The sequence below is a fragment of the Pongo pygmaeus genome, chromosome 17, assembly GCF_028885625.2.
Source record: "Pongo pygmaeus isolate AG05252 chromosome 17, NHGRI_mPonPyg2-v2.0_pri, whole genome shotgun sequence".
Classification (NCBI taxonomy): Eukaryota; Metazoa; Chordata; class Mammalia; order Primates; family Hominidae; genus Pongo; species Pongo pygmaeus.
This window is the reverse complement of record NC_072390.2, coordinates 91,570,986-91,590,015: the sequence shown is the minus strand read 5'-3', so window position 1 is coordinate 91,590,015 and position 19,030 is coordinate 91,570,986. Positions and strand designations below refer to the sequence as shown.

Genomic DNA, 19,030 nt, shown 5'->3' with positions numbered 1-19,030 from the left:
AGAACCAGGCAGAGGCCAGCACCCAGGTGCCTGCAAAGGACGCAGTTAGGGCAGGGAACAGAAGGGGTCCAGGCCGTGACTCCTCACAGGTGGGGGGCGTGGGGCTGGGCTGCCTCCTGTCATCTTTACTGGTGGAGTGCTTTGTGGAGAACGTGTGAGCCGATGGCTGGTTTGAAAGGTGGGAAGCCTAGAGCTGATTGTTCAGAGAGAAACTGGTGGCCAAGCAGGGCTGCCCAAATTGTCAAGCCCACATTGATTGTCATGGTTGAGGGGCTTTGTGCCTCTGGGACTGCTGTAAGGAGCAATGGCTCCTCAGGCTGGCCCGATACAAATGACATTTGATTCTCAGACTAAAACGAGGGCTCAGGTACTCTGGGGAGAGGATGTGCCGTGGGGTCCCCACAGGGACCCGGTGTCCCCGGGAGCCAGGCGTGGTCCTGGCCGTCCACGGCCGCAGCCCTGAGTCTACCCCCGCGTTCTGTCCTGCTGTCCCCTGTCTGGATGGAATTCATCTGCTCAGCTGTCTGCCTGCGTGTGGCCTCCAGTAGCTGCACCAGCCCCTGGATCTACATGACCCTCGGCTCAGGCTGGGAGCCCACAGGCAGAGTTTATCCCTATCCCAGGCCTGGGCTCCTAAGAGAGGACATGGCAGTCCCTGCTTACCTTCTGCAAGCCAACGGTGGGCCACAAGAGCCGCTCATGCCCCACCGGCCTGGCCGTGACTAGTCAGCTCCAGCCAACCGCTGGGGACCTTGGGCAGTGCAGGCTCAGCTGAGACCAGGCAGGAAGGATGCCACCCTTCGGACGCAGTTCCGTAGCCCGTGGGGAGGTGGGAGGCAGGACGCAGCAGCGAGTGCCCGGCCCTCGTGTGGAACTGACTGGAGGCTCATTGGTCCCTTGTAAATGACTCCCTGATTGGATTTTCTTCACCTTTTGAAATAATAAGAATAATAGAAAGGTTCTGGAAAACAGCTCTCGATGAGTCAAATGTAGGTGGATTAGACTTCTAAGATATTCCTAGATTTTCAAATTTAAGTATTTTTCTAGATGAAAGCTTGACAGTTAGCCCCCCTATAAATATAGTGAATTTAACTAAAGCTAGAAATATTTCTGGTTTTGGGAAAGATGTATATCCTCTAATCTTGGCCACCATTTGGAAATATTTCAGAAGCCCAATAATAGACACTGTGTGTTTTTCCGTATTTTGATCGACAAATACCAAATGTTATCTCTGTCCTGGGCAGCAGGCCACATGTAGTCAATGAAACACTGTCCTCAGCGATGCACCTGCACTTCCTGGAACACTTTCCTTGGGTGTTCGCTCGGCTTGTTGCCTCACTTCATCTGGGTCTCACAGGTCTCAGCCCCCATGCCCCTTCCCAGAGGGCAGGGACAGCTGCCCTGGCTGCTTGTGGAAGCTGGAATGCTCCCTCATCATGCTCTATCCACTTGTCCGCTGTTTTTCTTTCTAGTACTTACCACTATGTGTCATTCATATATATACACACACACACACGTAGGTATAGTTTATTATTTGTCTCCCACACCAGAATATAAATGCCCTAAAGGCAGGGACTGTCTTGGCCACTACTTTATTTCATGACCTAGAAAACAAATATCCTCACCACGTTGGTGGCACACAACAATGACCATGGAGGTTTGCTCACCATCATTATCACCATCATCGCCATCACCACCAATGAGCGCAGTGGTTTTGCTGACCTGGGCTGGCCAGGTCCAGGGATCACTCATGCATCTGCAGTCAGCTGCAGATCAGCGAGGGGGTGCTTCTGATCATGGCTGAGCTTTCTCATGTGCCTGGGGCTCAGCTGGGGCAACTGTTGCTTTTTGGGTCTCACTCTTCAGCAGGACCCTGGTGATGAAGGCAGAGATGCCAGACTGAGAGTGGAGATATGGAAGACAGAGACCAGCATCTGGTTCCACACACCCCATTCTGTTGGCCAAAGTAATTCTGAAAGGCAGCCCAGTGGGGAAATAGATTCCACCTCTTGACTGGATGGTCTGCAAGCAGCATTGCAAAAAATGTGAATACAGGGAAGGCTAAGGATTTGAAGGTATTTTTGTAATAAATCTACCACAAATAATGTGCTGAGTGCAACAATAGAAGTATGCACAGTACCCTAGGAGAACAGAGGAGACAGACTTAGCCAAACCTTAGGGTGCAGGGAAGGCTTCTGGGGAAAGCTCATGTGTGTCTATCTATGTACATTTATAACATAAAAGATGAACTCCTAAAGCAATTAGTGAGCAAAATAAAGCTAACTAAACTCCACTAAAATCTTCCCTCTTTGATATACATGAGGACTTGCGTATGGATAGCTCCGGACCTATATGGTTAGTCCTGTTCTGAATTTCTATAATTTCTTCTCTTTTCATAGGTTTTATCTCTATAATGCCTGAGGAATCAGCCTCCTTTTCTAAAAACATTAAGTCACTGTGACATGTACTAAGTTCATGTATTTTGATTAGACTTGGGGCTCAAAAGTGGTATCTTTATTTTTCTGAGATTAGCAGGTTACTTTCAATAGGTTTGTCCTTTTCTATCTCTCTAAACTGTCTTCTGAATGACCACATTTTCCTGAGATAGGGATTCTTCCCAGGACAAGGCTGACGTTCTGATGATACCATCATTATCATTTTTATCACCATTATCACCATCACCTACATCATCATCACCATTATTACCATCATAATCATCAGCAGCAACATCATTACCACCACCTTCATCATCATCACCATCACCATCTTCATCACTGTTTTACCATAATAATAATTACCATCACTATCATCACTATTATCACCATTGCCATCATTACCATTACCACCATCTTCACCATCATCGCCATCACCATCATCATCGTGATCACTGTTATTACCATAATAATAATAATTGTCATTGCCATCATCACCATCATTAGTATCACCATTATCACCCTCATCACCATCACCATCATCACTATCACCATCATCATCACCATCACCATCATCGTCTTCATCATCATAATCATCATCAGCATCATCATTACCACCATCTTCACCATCAACACTATCACCATTATTACCATAATAGTCACCATCACCATCACTGTTACTACCGTAATAAAAATCACCATCACCATCACGACCATCACTATCATCATCACTGTTAGCATCACCACTATTTGCACCATCATCATCATCGTCATAATCACATCACCATTATTACCATCATCATCACTATCATCATTATCATCACCATCACATCATCACCATCAGTCACCATCACTATCACCATTATTGCCATGATCACAATTATCATTACTATCACTATCATCCCATTTTCATCATCACTATCAGCATTACCATTACCATTTTCACCATCACCATCATCATCACCACCATCTTCACCATCATTATTGCCATCATCCTCATCATTACCATTATCCTCATATGTAATTCACACCATGCTAAAATTAATTGGAAATATAGGCCTGAAGATTCATGGAGGAGGTGAGATTGAAAATAAAGATTCATGTATGATTAGACTCATGCTTAAGTCATGAAAATGTGTGAACTCTCTAAGAAAAAAATAAAGATGAAAAAGAAGTCAAAGTATCAATAGGTGATGATGCTCCTATAGGAGTAAGGGAAGAGGAAATGTAGCTAGTTACGGGTTCAGATATGGAGCTGGCAGGCTTCACTAAAAGCTGAAGTTAAAGCAAACATGAATCTAGATGAGTCCATTGTGCTTTGAAATAGCCCATCTCTGCTGATGTAGTAGGGCAGTTTCCATGGAGTGGTGGATAGGATTCAGATTGCAGCATGCACCTATCACAGCACCAGACATCATAGGATGTCTACAGCTCAGCTGCCCTTGCACCTCAGGGAAGCCCACAGAAGTCAGGCCCTTTGCTGGACACCTGCTGGGTTTGTGATTAACCAAAATAACAATCCCCTTTCTGCAATGTCTGATGGAGAACCAGAATTTAAATCTGCACTATTAATAGAAATAATTTAGCAGCCACTGTAAATCAGTTATGCAATTTTAAAATGGCTTCTTGGAAGAAAATTGTCATTGGGGATTTCCAGACTATTTCTTTCATAATAGTACTACTTTAGGAAATGATGAAGAAGCTTGTTAAATGTAAGATTGCAGAGGAGAAAAAATAGTGAACTCTTCAGTTGTGATGAACTTACAATGTCACTGGTATATTTTCTTAGCAACATAATTGCAAGGCAAATAAGTGATTATAATATAAGATGTCTGGCATCGATAGGGTTGTTTATTACCTTTAGATACATTCTGGATTATATAACCATGAGTTGATTTGTTGAAAATGCTTCTTGAGGACAGGGCCATGTTTATGTGCCTAATACCTTACACTATGTCTGGCATTTTGATGAAGGATGGAGGGAAGCGAGGTGACAAAGGAGGGAGGGAAAGAAAAGGTAGCAGAAGGAATGGCAACGGAGTCTCCATGATGTTTTAAATTCATTTTAATGTCCTATACTGCATCACTTCCAGCTGAAGACATGGAAACAACTGGCAAATGAGAGCACTGTCAGGGACCTTTGAGGGATTGGGAAGACTGAGGAAGTGCCAAAAAGTAGACAAATGTGTTGCTCTTGTTTTAAAAGTAATAAGATGGTAGATTCACACACTATATACCGGTTTGCTTGAGCAGTCTTCTGGAAGACATTATTAAAGAAATGGTCTGAGAGCACCTGGAAGGAAAAGCAATTCACCAAGAACAATGCCAGTGTGCCCTGCCATGTCTTCATCTCTTAGCCCAAAGCTCATGTAGAATTGGTATTCTGAAAATGAACTTTGAATAAATAAAAATTATTAAAACAAGCGTTGTTAGTCTAACTGCATTTCCTCCTTTGAAAGATTTAAAAACTGAGAAAGTGAAAAAATTAAGGGAGAGATTATGTATCTGGACTGCAGCAAGGCATCTGGCAAGCTGTCCTTGCAGAAAAATGAAAAATATGAGCTGGATGTTAATACAAATGAGAAGGTCTCTTCATGAGTTATGTGTTAATTCAAAAGATATTTAATGAATACCAACACAAATAGATATATAGCAACAAATTAACATTTTAAAAATGAGAGTCCTGATTTAGATTTGGAGGAAGAGTGTCAGGGACTTGTTACCTAAAGTAGTATTGAAGCCGAAGTCCAAAGGAAAAGTAGAAGTTTGCCAGGGGAATGGTGGGGGAAGGGCATTTCAAAGGAAGGAACTTGGTTTAGTAGAGAAAATGAGAGTAGAAGTGTAGGTAAAGAATGGTGAGGATCAGAATGGTTCAGAATTGTACTGGAGTGCTGTGTAGCAGCCAGAAATGCGGGATGTATGGGTTATGTTAGGGCCAGGACTTCTATTCCTAATGCTAAGTGAAAACATAATACATTGAAGGTTTTCCAAAGCAGGTTATGACATTATCTAAACTCTGTTTCTCAAAGCCTATCATGGCTTTTGGGTGGAGAGTGGATTGGAAGGGGAAGTCTTTTATAGTTTGGGGGGCAAGAAGATGGTGACTTGGTCTGAAAGGGTGGTGGAAAGAAGGTAAAAAGTGGTCAATATCAATATATATTTAGGAGGCAGAAGTGGCAAGATTTTGTCATGGCTTAGACAGGATGGGAACTGGGCTGAAGGCAAAGGCTGGCTTCCAGATTTCTGAGAGGCATAATGAGAGGGGCATCTCCTGAGTAGGAGAATCACCAAAGGAGGAGCAGACACCTGGATGACAATGAAAAGTCAGGTTTGAGGTGAAATGCAGTGGAGGTGAGTGGACTAATTTGTATGAGGCTGCCAGAGGGCATATGTTCTTTAGCATTCCTCTCAATGACTGCCATGAGGACATGGGAGCCTGATTTTTAGATGACAAATGCTAAAAGGTATGAAAAAGATCCTAGTGACACTTAATGCAACAAGAAAACACCATATTGTTATGACTTTTCTTAGATGGCATTTTTGATATCGTGGACACCAACAGTATGTAAATGCACACTTCTTATATCCCTCCAAAAGCCAACTAGTTATCAATTATTGTTGATTCTTCTTCTAAAATGTCTCTCAAGGAAGTCTTCCACCACTATGGTAACTTAATCCTGCTCCGTATTGCCTTCAGAAAATTAAGATCCTCCCAAATGAATTTTCTGCATCCATCTTCTCTTACCTCCATCTACCCACTACAAAGCTTATAACCAGCTTTATAAATGAAATCCTGAACTACCATTTAACTCTTTGGACAGTATTAAAACTCAGATAGTTTTGTGGTTGGCATTGGCTGTGCCGAATTGTCTGTTGTCAACTGTGCCTCAATCTCTTCCAGAGTCTCCTGTGCCCTGCAGAAGAGAAGCCTGCAGCTACACTGACCAGCATTCCTTCTGCTGCAGGGTTCCAGGTTAAAGACTGCCAAGAGGCACTGTAGGGAGGTTTGGAAGGTGGAAGATAAGGAGAACTGTTACTCTGCAGTAGAGTGGATGGCAGAAACAAAAGTGGAAGGTGCATTCTTGAGCATCATCTACTCAGTGCGGCCTGCAGCTGTGCTTGGGAGACAGCTCCTGCTGAGATGTCTGAAAGCTTTGGTGGCATTGAGTATCCTGTAAATTATCTGCCTGAGCAATTGGGTTCCACCCTTCACCCTCCAGCCTTCCAGGAGGCTGTGGAAGCCTCCAATGATTTCCTGCATTAAACCAAGAATACCTAGATTGACTTCTGTTTTCCTGAAGCAGTCACCCTTTACATGACCCCAAAGTGATCGTTGTAAACTCAGCTCTCTTCATACTGTCATTTCCCTCATCCACAGTATCATAGCTTCCAGTCACAATCAATCACGGACTTCCCCTGGAGAGTTTTTCCCACTCCCTGGAGGGGTTTAGTGACCAGCTTAGTGCCTCGCATCAGGGAGACACTCAAAGGAAGTATGCTAATAAAATAAATATATGCATGAATGTTTATATCTTTGCCTCTTTTGTGTCCTCTGCTTCAGTTGCCTATCTTCCAATCCTATTGTGCAGGGGCCTGCACATGAGTTATTTGTTAATTCAAAAGATATTTATGAATACCTACACAAACAAATGTATCACTATCCAGTTCAGATTCCCTATGAACCCCTTCCCAAATTTTTCATGCAGATTTAATTGCCAGGTCTTTTGTGTTTCCACAGAAATTTGTACACACAGGACCAGCTGCATAATTTGTAAGGCCCAGTGTAAAATGAAAATGGAGGGAGGCTCTTTGTTAAAGAAGCAAGATGAAAGATGTCATAGAGGTACAGGTGCCACAGAAAGATTTTGCCTCTCTTTTGGGTCTCTCTCTCTGCTGTCATGGTGATTTTTAGTTACTAGACAGCATCATGTTCCTTCAGGTCCAGGCATGCCTATGGGGCTGGCACAGACCTTCACGGGCACTGGGGGCCACCCCATGACCTGGCACAAGTGCTGTCCATCCTGGGCTGGTGTGTGGAGCCTTGGTGGGGCAAGAGGTTCAGCCTGGCATTTCCTCTCACATATAGTTGTGATCCCATCCCACATGAATGGGTGACTCTAAGGCCATTGCTACCTTTACGCTAGGACTGCGTGTAAGCCCCATCAAAGCTCCAAGCCCCTGACACATGCTCCACTATTCCAGTGGATTTCACTTACAAAACACAAATTAAAAGATAAAATCATTATGAATTTCGAGATGGCACTCACAGAGCATTAGAACCCAAGCACAGGTCCCTGGTTATATGCCCCAGAAGCCAGTCCTGGGCAGAGCTTGCTTGATGATCAGAGCCAAGAGCATGAACCCTGGAATCAGCCTGTCTGGGCTTGATATCGGCTTGGCTGCTCACTTCCTGCATGACCTTGGGGAGTTGCCAAACTTCCTGAAGCTTCTGCTTCCCCATCTAGAGGATGAGGGAATAACTGTGCTTACCACCCAGGGCTGTTGTTACCATTAAATAAAACAATATGCGTATAATCCAGCACCCAGCACACAGCATGTACCCAATAAATGTTTGCCAATATTGTTGTAGCATTCATCCCATGAGATTAAAAAGATAACCCAAGTTACAGCATTCCGTGGGAGCATTCATCTTGGCTTTGACTGTCCCTGAGCCTCTCATACCCCTAGGGCCCCTCCAGGTCACAGAGTCTTGTTCTTTTCTGCTCTTGCCTGCCAAGGGCCATGGGGCACACATGGCGGGCAGGGGGTCTGCTCTCACAGTGTTGACTGTGCCCGAGGCGCCAAGGCTCAGCTGCTCCAGAGGCATCCTTTGCTGCATACCAGCTGTGATCCATAATGAGGGAATACGTCCCCCAACTCTGTCATTGGCACATCCCAACAAGAGTCCCAGTGTCCCCACAGTGTCCCCCACAGTTTGCTGTGAGAGTAGGTTGTTCAGCTTCTGCCCAGGGCCCCCCTTTTCCCTGATATGAGTCATTGGGGCCCAGTGGGCATGATGATATTGGGTACATTGTTTCACTGGCTAGAAGCTCTCTTTCCGCACCAGTCTTCATGCATGCCCAGACATACCTGGGAGAAAACATTTAAATGTTCCATTTTCAAGGCGTGATAGATCTAAGTCCCGGTAGCCAGCCTGCAAATGTAACAAACCGCATGGCTCATGAACCTAGGTTATGATAAGTGAACAGAATGTAGAGGAGGGGTCAGCCCATAAAAGGGAAGAAAGTTTTTTTTTTAGGAAATTGAAACTTTGGGGTATAACCTTATAAGGGGATAATAGAACTTAGGTGATGTCCAGGAAGATTGTAACCCCCCAGTACTTGACCAGCGGGGAACTGGGGGAGGGATTTGCCTGCTGGCAGGTAAATTACCTGCCGTTACTGCCGTGGGTGTGCCCGCCTAGCAGACACCCGATCTTGCAAGACCACCGTTAAAAGTCTCGCTTCAGCTTTTCTTCCTGTCTCCGAGTCCATTCTTTGGGTTTGTATGGGTGAATGTGTGTGTCTCACAAACCGAACCTCAGTGCAGCTTCAGGTCCGACTCACATACATAGGTGACTTGTGGTTCTCTCATCTGTCAAGCAACGTGTTCTAGAGATGGGAGATACGTGATTAGTGAATCCCTCCAGCGATTCCTGACTGCCCACCATGTGTTCTATGCAAACAAATCTGTGCCTAGGGCCCTACATGGCCCTACATAGACCCTGGTGCAAAGTTAGAATCCAGCTGATTTACTCATTTTCAAGTCAGGAGCCTGAATCCTGAATCCCGAATCCTGGTCCACCATCAGCTCATGGCTCCCCGGAGACATGACCAGGGGAGCTCAGCCACACAATTGTTTTTCCCGGCTAGAACTTTGACTTCCACCCTGTTAAGCTGATCTGAAGCATGTGTGACCTTCACCGATATTCTTTTATATCTTATAACCCATGTCTCCATCCCTATGATCCATCTCCAACCTAGGCAGCTCGTCTTCACTGCTCCTGGCTCTTCACTGGCTCATTTGAAGAACCTCTCTGCTGCCTCCAAGCTCTCTTCATCCATTCCGTAAGTGTCACTTTACTGCTCTAAAGTGGAGGAGAAAAGAAAGCAAATCAAGTGAAGGAAGAAAGCTTGATCTCTCTAACTCCTCACACCAAAACTTTCAGCCCCATGGAGGGAGAACACACCGCCTTGGCTTAATGATCCATGTACTGTCATGGCACCTTCTAAAGAGCAGATGAGGCTTCCAGCAAATGCAAATTAATTAAGGCAGATTGTTTTGCCAATCAACATATCTAGAATTTCTCATCTTCTAATGTCACGGACTGTGTGCCTCACTCTGGACATGCTGAAATTGGAGCAGCAGCATGGACATTTGGTGGCGTTCTCCACTCTGTTCTGTGCTCTTACCCCTCATTGTCACAGGACCTCTAGGGGTACATCTGTGGGATATTTTTTCACTTTGCTTTATAATTTGGAAAAACGGAGGCACAGAAAGTTGTGCTTTGCGGACACAGCCCTTTTGATGGGCTGGAGCTGGGCTAGTGAGGCCTAAGTTCTCTTCTTCCAAGTTCACTGCTCTTTCTACTTTAAACTGCAAATGCATAATTTCCCCTGGAATTCCAGGATGAACTCAGCAGGCTCTTGTGGGTGTCCCAGGGACTTATGGACTACACAGCACACGAGGCTTGGTGGTGAGGCATGATGCAGCGTGTCCCATACACAGGAAATGCACACATTGATGTTGCACGTCCTGTTTAGCATTTCTTCGTGTTCACCTCTCCCATGTGAATGTGCTCGCGTTGGAATCCTTCACTTGCAGAGACGTAAACACAGTGCTCCCTGTAAAGTGATGTTGACTAAATGCTATCAGATGATGTATGTGATTCTTCTAAGTGTGTCCTTGGGAGGCATTCAACTAAACACAGCCTAACATAACCAAAAAGTAAAGTTTGGATCAAGTGATTGTTATAGCCCCTCTGGTCTTTGTATTAAAACTATGCATGCTTTTCACATATTGTCAGAAGTTACTTGATTTTTTTTCCTCATTAAAATGATTTAGAGCCACGTTAGCTGTGAGTGTTCTTGCTAATGCATGAAAGGGTCTCTGACATGGGGTTAAAAGGGGTACAGAAGGGCCTCATCCTATGCAGAGGTTAGAGACAAGAACCCACAGCTGGCTTCTCATGACAGGGAGTTGACCTGGGAAGCAAACCTGTGCCGTTGGGGTGTTCATTCAAATGCTTTCCCTTTTGAAAAACAATTCTTTTACAGGTTTGTGTTGGCAGCAACACCCAAACCCTGCAAGTGATTGCAAAAAAAAAAAAAAGTGGGAATTTCCAGTAATCTGGAATGTGGAAAGTGATATTATATCCATCCCACATTCAATGGACTTGCCTTCACTCTCCAAATGATGTAAACCAAAGAAATCTTTACATGGGGAAACGCTATTGAGACACGTCACCATCGAAGAGGTGTACAGGTGCTTCCCGGAGCGCAGCTGCTGTCCCTGACATACAGGCTGGGAGCCTCTGTGTTCCCTTGGGTGCTGCATTGTGACTTTATGCAGAGGGGCCTCTTGTTTATTGGGGAGGGGCTGCCAGCTCCTAGCCCCTCACCATTTCCAAGTGCTGGGGATGCCATCTGGGGTTACCCGGTGAACAGAGCCTCTGGTCTTACCCAATATCACCCTCCTCCAGCCAGCAGCAGTCTGATTATAGATCTGTGTGGCTGTTGGTGTGTCTTGCACCCATGTTTATTTTAAAGACATGTCATGGTGGTGAATGCCAGCCTGTCTAATGAATTAATATTGTCCAGGCAGTCTGGCCTCATTTTAGATTTAGTGTTATCTCATTTAGATAATAGTGTTACTATTCTTTTAAATAAATTGGTAGGAAAAAAATCAATGGGTAGCACATGATGTGTGTTGCATCTCCAGCTAATGATGAACTATTAGACCCTTGGACTGTGGCTCCCGAAGTCAAGCAGCCTTTGCTGTCCTCACCACCCTGTTATGCAGGATTTTATTTTTAAAAATTACATTCAGAAACAGAGAGGGAGGCTATGACCAGTACTTAAAAACAAATGAACCTGGTTGATCAGAGGTTGAGGGAAGAAAGCCTGTCAGTGGCACCAATAGCTGCCTTGCTGTGTCTCCCTTTCTCCGCTACGTATTTGTGGAACTTTTCTTTTTTCTATGTCTTTTCTCCTCCCCTTCCTCCTTCCTTTCTCCTCCTCTTTCTTTTTTAGTTTGCACTAGTGTCAACATTTTCTTCTAATGTCACTTTATTTTTCATTTCAAATTATTTTCCTTTAATGTTAAATATGTTTATTTTCTAAAAAATTAGAAAAGACAAGTAAGCCAAAACAAAACAAAACAAAAAAACAAACAAACAAACAAAAAAACTAGTCTGAAGCCCCATAGTGAAGAGATAACTACTCCTCCAAATAATATATTTTATATATGATCTATAATATAATTGGATGTAATATACTGTTTCCCCAAATGAGATTGTATTTTGCATACTGTTTTATAAATGGTTTATTTAATTTACTACACGAACAGCTTTTGTGCTCATAAGCCGCATTTTAGTGGTTGCAAAGCAGTCCCTTTTGTGGATGTACTATTTGCTTCACCAATTCTGTTTTGATGGGCTTATCGATTATTTTATATATATATTTAAAATTAATATAAACAAATCCTTGAGAAGTATATTTTGCTCACCCATCTATGTGTTCTTATTTGATTCTTTGGGACATCCCCTGGATAGGAAACTGCCGCTCTTTTTAAAGACAATTGCTACCGCTTGCCAAATGACCACCCAGAAAGGCTGATTCAACAGCACAGTGTGGCAGGGCCTATTTCCCTGGACCCATGCTACATGTTTCCCTACACATTTCAATTCATTTCCTTTTGCTTTTGTTATTTTTAATTGATGTATAGTAATTGTACATATTTATAGGGTACAGTGTGATATTTCAATACATGTGCAATGATCAAATCAGAGTAATTAGCATATCCATCGCCTCAAACATTAAGTCTTTGTGTTTGGAACATTCAATATTTGCTCTTCTAGTTAAAAATATACCATAAATTGTTGTTAAATTACAACATAAATTGTTTTAAGTCACCCTATATAGTGCTATAGAACCCTGGAACTTATTCCTCCTATCTGGCTGTAATTTTGTATCCATTAACCAACCTCTGGCTATCCCCCGTCCCCTGCCCTCCTTCTATTAACCACTGCTCTACTCTCTGTTTCTATGAAATCAACGTTTTTAGCTTCCATGTATGAGTGAAACCATGCAGTGTCCATCTTTCTGTGCTTGGCTTATTTCACTTAACACAGTGACCTCCAAGCTCATTTATGTTGCCACAAATGGCAGAATTTCTTTATTTTTAGTGGCTGAATAGTATTCCACTGTGTATATATACCATATTTCCTTTATCCATTCTTTTCTTAAGGAACAGTTCTATTTATTCCATACTTTGTCTATTGTGAATAGTGTTGCGATAAACATGGGAGTGCAGATAATCTCCTCGACAGACTGATTTCATTTTCTTTGGATATATACAGGTAGCAGGATTGCCAGGTAATATAGTGGTTGTATTTTTAGTTGTTTTGAGGAAACTCCATATTGTTTTTCATAATGGTTGAGCTAGTTTACATTCCCACCAACAGTGTATAAGAGTTCTCCTTTCTCTACATCCTTGCCAATATTTGCATATATATATACTTTTGATAATAGCCATTCTAACTGGGGTGAAATGATATTTCACTTTGGTTTTGGTTTTGTTTTGATTTTCCCTGATGATTCACGCTGTTGAGCATTTTTTCGTATACCCATTGGACATTTGCATGTCTTTTTTGAGAGTAGTCTATTTAGTTCGTTTGCCCATTTTTAAAATTGGATTATTATTGTTATTATTTTTGCTGTTGAGTTCCTTGTATATTCTGGATATTAATCCCTTGCAGGGTGAATAGTTTGCAAATATTTTCTCCCATTCTGCAAGTTGTCTCTTAACTCTGTTGATTGTTTCATTTGCTGTGCAGAAGTTTTTAGTTTGCTATAATCCCATTTGTCTATTTTTGCTTTTTTGCTTGCCTGTGCTTTTGAGGTCTTTTCCACAAAATTTTCTCCAGACCAAGGTCCTGAAATGTACCCCCTATGTTTTCTTTTAGTAGTTTTATAGTTTGGATCTTACATTTAAGTCAATAAACCATTTTCAGTTGATTTTTGTATGTAGTGAGAGATAAGGGTCTAGTTTTATTTTTCTACATATGGATATTTAGTTTTCCCAATACCATTTATTTAAGTGACTATTTCTTCTCCAGTTAATGTTCTTAATGTCTTTGTTGAAAACAAGTTGGCTGTAAACATGTGGCTTTATTTCTGGTTTCTCTATTCTGGTCCATTGATCTATGTGTCTGTTTCTACATTTTTAGTTTTTTTTTTTTCCAGTACCATGTCATTTTGGTTACTATAGCTTTGTAATATATTTATTTTGAAGTCTGGTTATATTATGACTCCAGCTTTTTGCTCAAAATTGCTTTGGCTATTTGAGGTTTTTTGTAGTTCCAAATGAATTTTAAGATTTTTTTTTTATGTCTGTGAAGAATGTCATTGGTATTTTAATAGAAATTGCATTGAATCTGTAGATTGCTTTTGGTAGTACAGTCATTTTAAATATATTAATTCTTCCAGTTCATGGACATTGCATATCTTTCCCTTTTGTGTGTGTGTGTCTTCTTCAGTTTATTTCGTCAGTGTTTTATAGTTTTTCTTACAGAAACCTTTCACCTCATTGGTTAAATTTATTCCTGAGTATTTTATTTTTTAATAGCTATTGTAAGTGGAATTGCTTTCTTTACTGATTTTTCTGCTATTTTGTTGTTGGTATACAGAAACACTACTGAATTTTTTTTTACCTTGATTTTGTATCCTGCAACCTTACTAAATTATTTATCAGCTATAAAAGGTTTTGGTGGAGGTTTTAGGGTTTTCAATATATAAGATCATGTCATTAGCAAATATGGATAATTTGACTTTCTTCTCTCCAGTTTAGATGACCTTTATTTCTTTTTCTTGCCTAATTGCTCTGGCTAGAACTTCCAGTACTATGTTGAATAAAAGTGGTGAAAATGGGCATCCTTCTTTTCTTCCAACTGTTAGAGGAAAAGGTTTCAACTTTTCCTCATTTAGATTGATGTTGGCTGTGGGTATGTCATATATAACCTTTCTGATGTTGACATATGTTCCTTCTGTACCTAACTTGTCGAGAGTTTCTTTTTTATCATGAAGAGATGTTTAATGTTATCAAATGCTTTTTCTTTCTATGAGATGATTATATGATTTTTTCATTCATTCTGTTAATATGATATATCATGTTTATTGATTTTTCTATTTTGAGCCATCCTTGTATCCCCTGGGATAAATCCCACTTGATCATGATGAATGATCTTTTTAATATGCTGCTGGATTCAGTTTGCTAGTATTTTGTTGAGGATTTCTGTATCTATGTTAATCAGGGATATTGGCCTATAGTTTTCTTTTTCTTTCTTCCCTTCCCTTCCCTTCTCTTCCCTTCCCTTTCCTTCCATTCCACCCTACTTCCCCTCCCCCTTTCCCTTCCTTTCCTTTCCCTTTCTCATTGTTTGGTTTTGGTATCAGAGTAATTCTGGCCTTGTAGAATGAATTTGGAAGAGTTACCTCCTCTTTAATTTTCTGGAAGTGTTTGACAATTGGTGTTAGTTCTTCTTTAAATGATTGGTAGAATTTTGCAGTGAAAGTACTGGGTCCTGGGGTTTTCTTTAATGGGAGACTTTTTATTAAATATTCAATCTTGTTACTTGTAATTGGTCTGTTCAGGTTTTCTATCATTTTTAGGGGGTTCAATCTTGTTAGGTTGTATGTGTCCAGGAATTTATTCTTTTTTGTTTTCTAAGTTTTTGGTACATAGTTGTTTGTAATACTCATTAATAATCTTCCGTATTTCTGTGATGTCAGTGGTAATGTTTTCTTTTTCTTTTTTGATTTAATTTATTTGGGTCTTTATTTTTTTTTGTCTCCGTTAGTCTAGGTAATGGTTTGTTGACTTAAAAACGTCTTTTCAAAAGACCAACTTTTCCTTTCATTGATCTTTGGTATTTTTTTAAGTCTCAATTTAATTTAGTTCTCTTACTTTTATTGTTTATTTTCTTCTACTCGTTTGGGGTTTGTTTTGTTTTTGTTTTTCTGGTTCCTTGCAATGTATCATAGGCTGTGTATTTGAAATCTTTCTACTTTTTTGATGTAGGTGTTTATAACCTTGTCTCCTCATACTGCTTTTGCTATATCCCATAAGTTTGTTATGTTTCTGTTTTCTTTTGTTCCAAAAATGTTTTAAATTTTGTTTTTAATTTCTTCATTGATTCGTTGATCTTTAAGGAACATATTGCTTAATCTCCACATATTTGTATAATATTGAAAGTTTATCTTGTTATTGATTTCTAGTTTTATTCCATTGTGGTCAGAAAAGATACTTGATATGATTTCAATTCTTTTAAATTGGTCAAGAATAGTCTTATGGCCTAACATGTGGTCCATCCTGGAGAATGTTTCATGTGCTAATAAAAAGAATGTGTGGTTTGTAGCAGTTGGATGAAATGTTTTGTAAATGTCTGCCAGGTCCATTTGGTCTAGAGGTCAGTTTAAATCTGATATTTATTTTATTGATTTTCTGTCTTGATGATCTGTCCAATGGTGAAAATGGGATTTTGAAATTTCCAACTATTATTATATTGGAGTCTATCTTTCCGTATAGATCAAATAATATTTGCTTTACATATCTGAGTGCTCCCATGCTGGGCAAATATATATGTACAATTGTTACATCATCTTTCTGAATTCATACCTTCATTATTGTATAATAACCTTCTTTGTCTCTTTTCATAATTTTTGACTTAAAGTGTGTTTTACCTGATATAAGTCTGGCTACTCCTACTCGCTTTTGGTTTCTGTTTGTGCAAAATATCTTTTTCTATCTTTTTACTTTCAGTCTGTGTGTGTATTTACAGATGAAGGGAGTTTCTTACAGGCAGCATATAGTTGGGTCATGTTGTTTCATTTATTCAGCCATATATATTTTTTAAATGGAGAATTTAATTTGTTTCCACTTACGTTATTTTTGTCAGGTAAGGACTTATTCCTGTCATTTAGTTAATTGTTTTCTGGTTATTTTGTTCCTTTCTTCCTTTCTTATTGTTTATCATTGAGGTTTGGTGGTTTTCTGAAGTGATAAAGTTTGGTTATTTTCTCTTTCTCTTTTGTATATCTCCTCTACAAGTGAGTTTTATACTTTTGCATGTTTTCAGGGTAGTGATTTTTGTCTTTTAGCTTTAAGATATAGGACTACTTTGAGAATTTCTTGTGAGGCTGGTTTAGTGGTATTGAATTCCCTCAGTTTTTGCTTGTCAGAGAAAGACTTTATTTCTTCTTCATTTCTGAAAAATAGCTTTGCCGAGTATATTTTTGACTGGCAATTTTTTCTTTCATCACTTTGACTATATCATCACATTTTCTCTTGACCTGTAAGGTTTCTGTGGAGAAATCTGCTGTTAGTCTAATGCAGATTCCCTATATGTGACTAGACACTTTTCTCTTGCTGTTTTTGGAAATCTCTCTGTCTTTGAATTTTGACAATTTGACTATAATGTGCCTCAGGGAGGATCTTTTTTGGTTTGGATTTATTTGTGAATCTTTGAGATTCCTGGACCTGGATGTCCATATCTTTCCCCAGAATTGGGGAATTTTCAGCTATTATTTCATTAAATGGATTTTTTGATGCCTTTTTCATTCTCTTCTGCATTTGGAAATCTCATAATATGTGTATTTGTTTGCTTAATGGTGTCCCCCGTAAGTCATACAGACTTTCTTCCCTCTTTTTCATTTTTTTGTTTTTCTCTGACTAGGTAATTTCGAGTAACCTATCTTCAAGTTCAGAGATCATTTTTTTCTGCTTGATTAAATCTGCTGTGGAAGATCTTATTGCATTTTACAATTAAATTCATTGCATTCTTCAGCTGCAGTATTTCTGTTCTGTTCTTTTTCATGATTTCTATCTCTTTGTTTAATTTTCTCCTTATCCATGAATTATTTTTCTCACTTCACTGAATTATTTTCCTGTATGTGTGGTATCTTGTTGAGTCTCCTTAAGAGCATTATTTTGAATTTGTTTTCTGGCACTTCATTAATTTCCTTTTCATTGGGTTCTATTACTACAAGTTATATTCTCTTGGTGGCATCATATTTTCTTGCTTTTTCATGCTCCTTATGTTCCTGTATTGATGTCTGTGCATCTGATGGAACAATTGCTTCTTCCAAACTTTCTACAGTGGCTTTCATAGAGAAAGCCTTTTCACTTGCAGTTGAGTTTTTGTATGCTAATTGAGAAGGGTATAGTAACAGTTTCCAGATAGGTGCCGTGGCACAATCTCCATGCAGCTTCTTCAGCTGTGTTCAATATCAGCAAAAACTGTGGGCACCTCAGTGATCTAGGCTGTAGGCATTTATGGCAGTGGCAGCATAGGTTGTTAATGACCTCTGTGTCAAGGCTTTTGGGGTCTTCCTATTGTTTTCTCCACATTGGGGAAACTTAGCTGAGAAGATTCCCTCTTGGTTTCAGGTCTGAGACTGCCTATAAACAGCTGCAGGAGTGCTGTGTTCCAGGTGCAAGTGTTTGGCTCAGCGGTGGGGCCAGATTTCTAGCCTCAGGGTCTCACAAACTTATCATGACACTGGAATCTTGGGGGTACAGGTTTGCTGTCTCTAGCAGGGTTAAATGTAGGTTGCTCACAGAGCCAGGATCTGTGCCTCTGAGGTACCTCTTAGGAGTACAAACCTGGAGACTGAGTAGTACCTGTGATTTTGCCCTTGGCGGGCAGGGCACAACCCTGGCCTGACTCTGGGGAAGAAGGAATGCTCTGGAGGTTTGGGCCAGAAGAGCAGGTATGGCTGCAGTTTGGGAATGTGAACCAATAGGGCTCAGTGGCGTCTTGGGTCCCCGGGTTTGAAGCACCATGTAGTAGTGACTCTAGACTCTAGGGCGGGGGTGGGGGGCAGTATCTGAGACTCTGTGAGGACAGGTTCAGTGGCAGCAAATACTCCAGAGCACAGCTGTAATTTGGGCATGGAGGGATCAGAAAATGGCATAGTGATGACTACACTCCCTGGAGAGAGGGCTGTCTCGAAAGCTCAGACTCTAGAGGGCTAGTTCAGCTCCAACTCTAGAGGGCTAGTCCAGCTCCAGGAAAGTAGAGTATTAGAATTGTTTGTACTGTAGGGCAGGGTGTCTCAGCTCAGCCACTGCTGTGTTTCCCTGAGATGCAGGATGGTACATTAGCTCAGTCCTGGTATGCACAGCTGCTGTGCTGCTGAGCTTGGCTGGAGCGCTGATTCCCCAGGGGTCCATGTGCTGCTTTAGCTCAAGTGCAGAATATGTGACTGTTCTGTGTGGCTCAGACATTTCCGTGGGATGCAGGGCTCTACTTCAAGTTAGGCATGGAGGAGGCATAACTCCTCGGAGTGGCCAAGATATTATTTTCTCAGGAGGTAGGG

General features: G+C 41.1%; 1 protein-coding gene across 8 annotated transcripts in view; it reads left to right on the top strand.

Moving 5' to 3' along the window:
• The window catches only part of ZNF516 (zinc finger protein 516), a 152,207-nt gene extending 145,513 nt beyond the window's left edge, over positions 1-6,694 (top strand). For 5 of the 8 annotated variants that reach the window (XM_063653837.1, XM_063653839.1, XM_063653841.1 and 2 more), the window contains one exon: positions 6,334-6,694. In XM_063653837.1, the coding sequence (XP_063509907.1) occupies positions 6,334-6,432 (99 nt within the window). In that variant the 3' untranslated portion in view covers positions 6,433-6,694. The remainder of the gene's footprint in view (positions 1-6,333) is intronic. The other 3 variants (XM_063653834.1, XM_063653833.1, XM_063653835.1) reach the window with 1 other exon arrangement.
• The last annotated feature ends 12,336 nt before the right edge of the window (positions 6,695-19,030 follow it).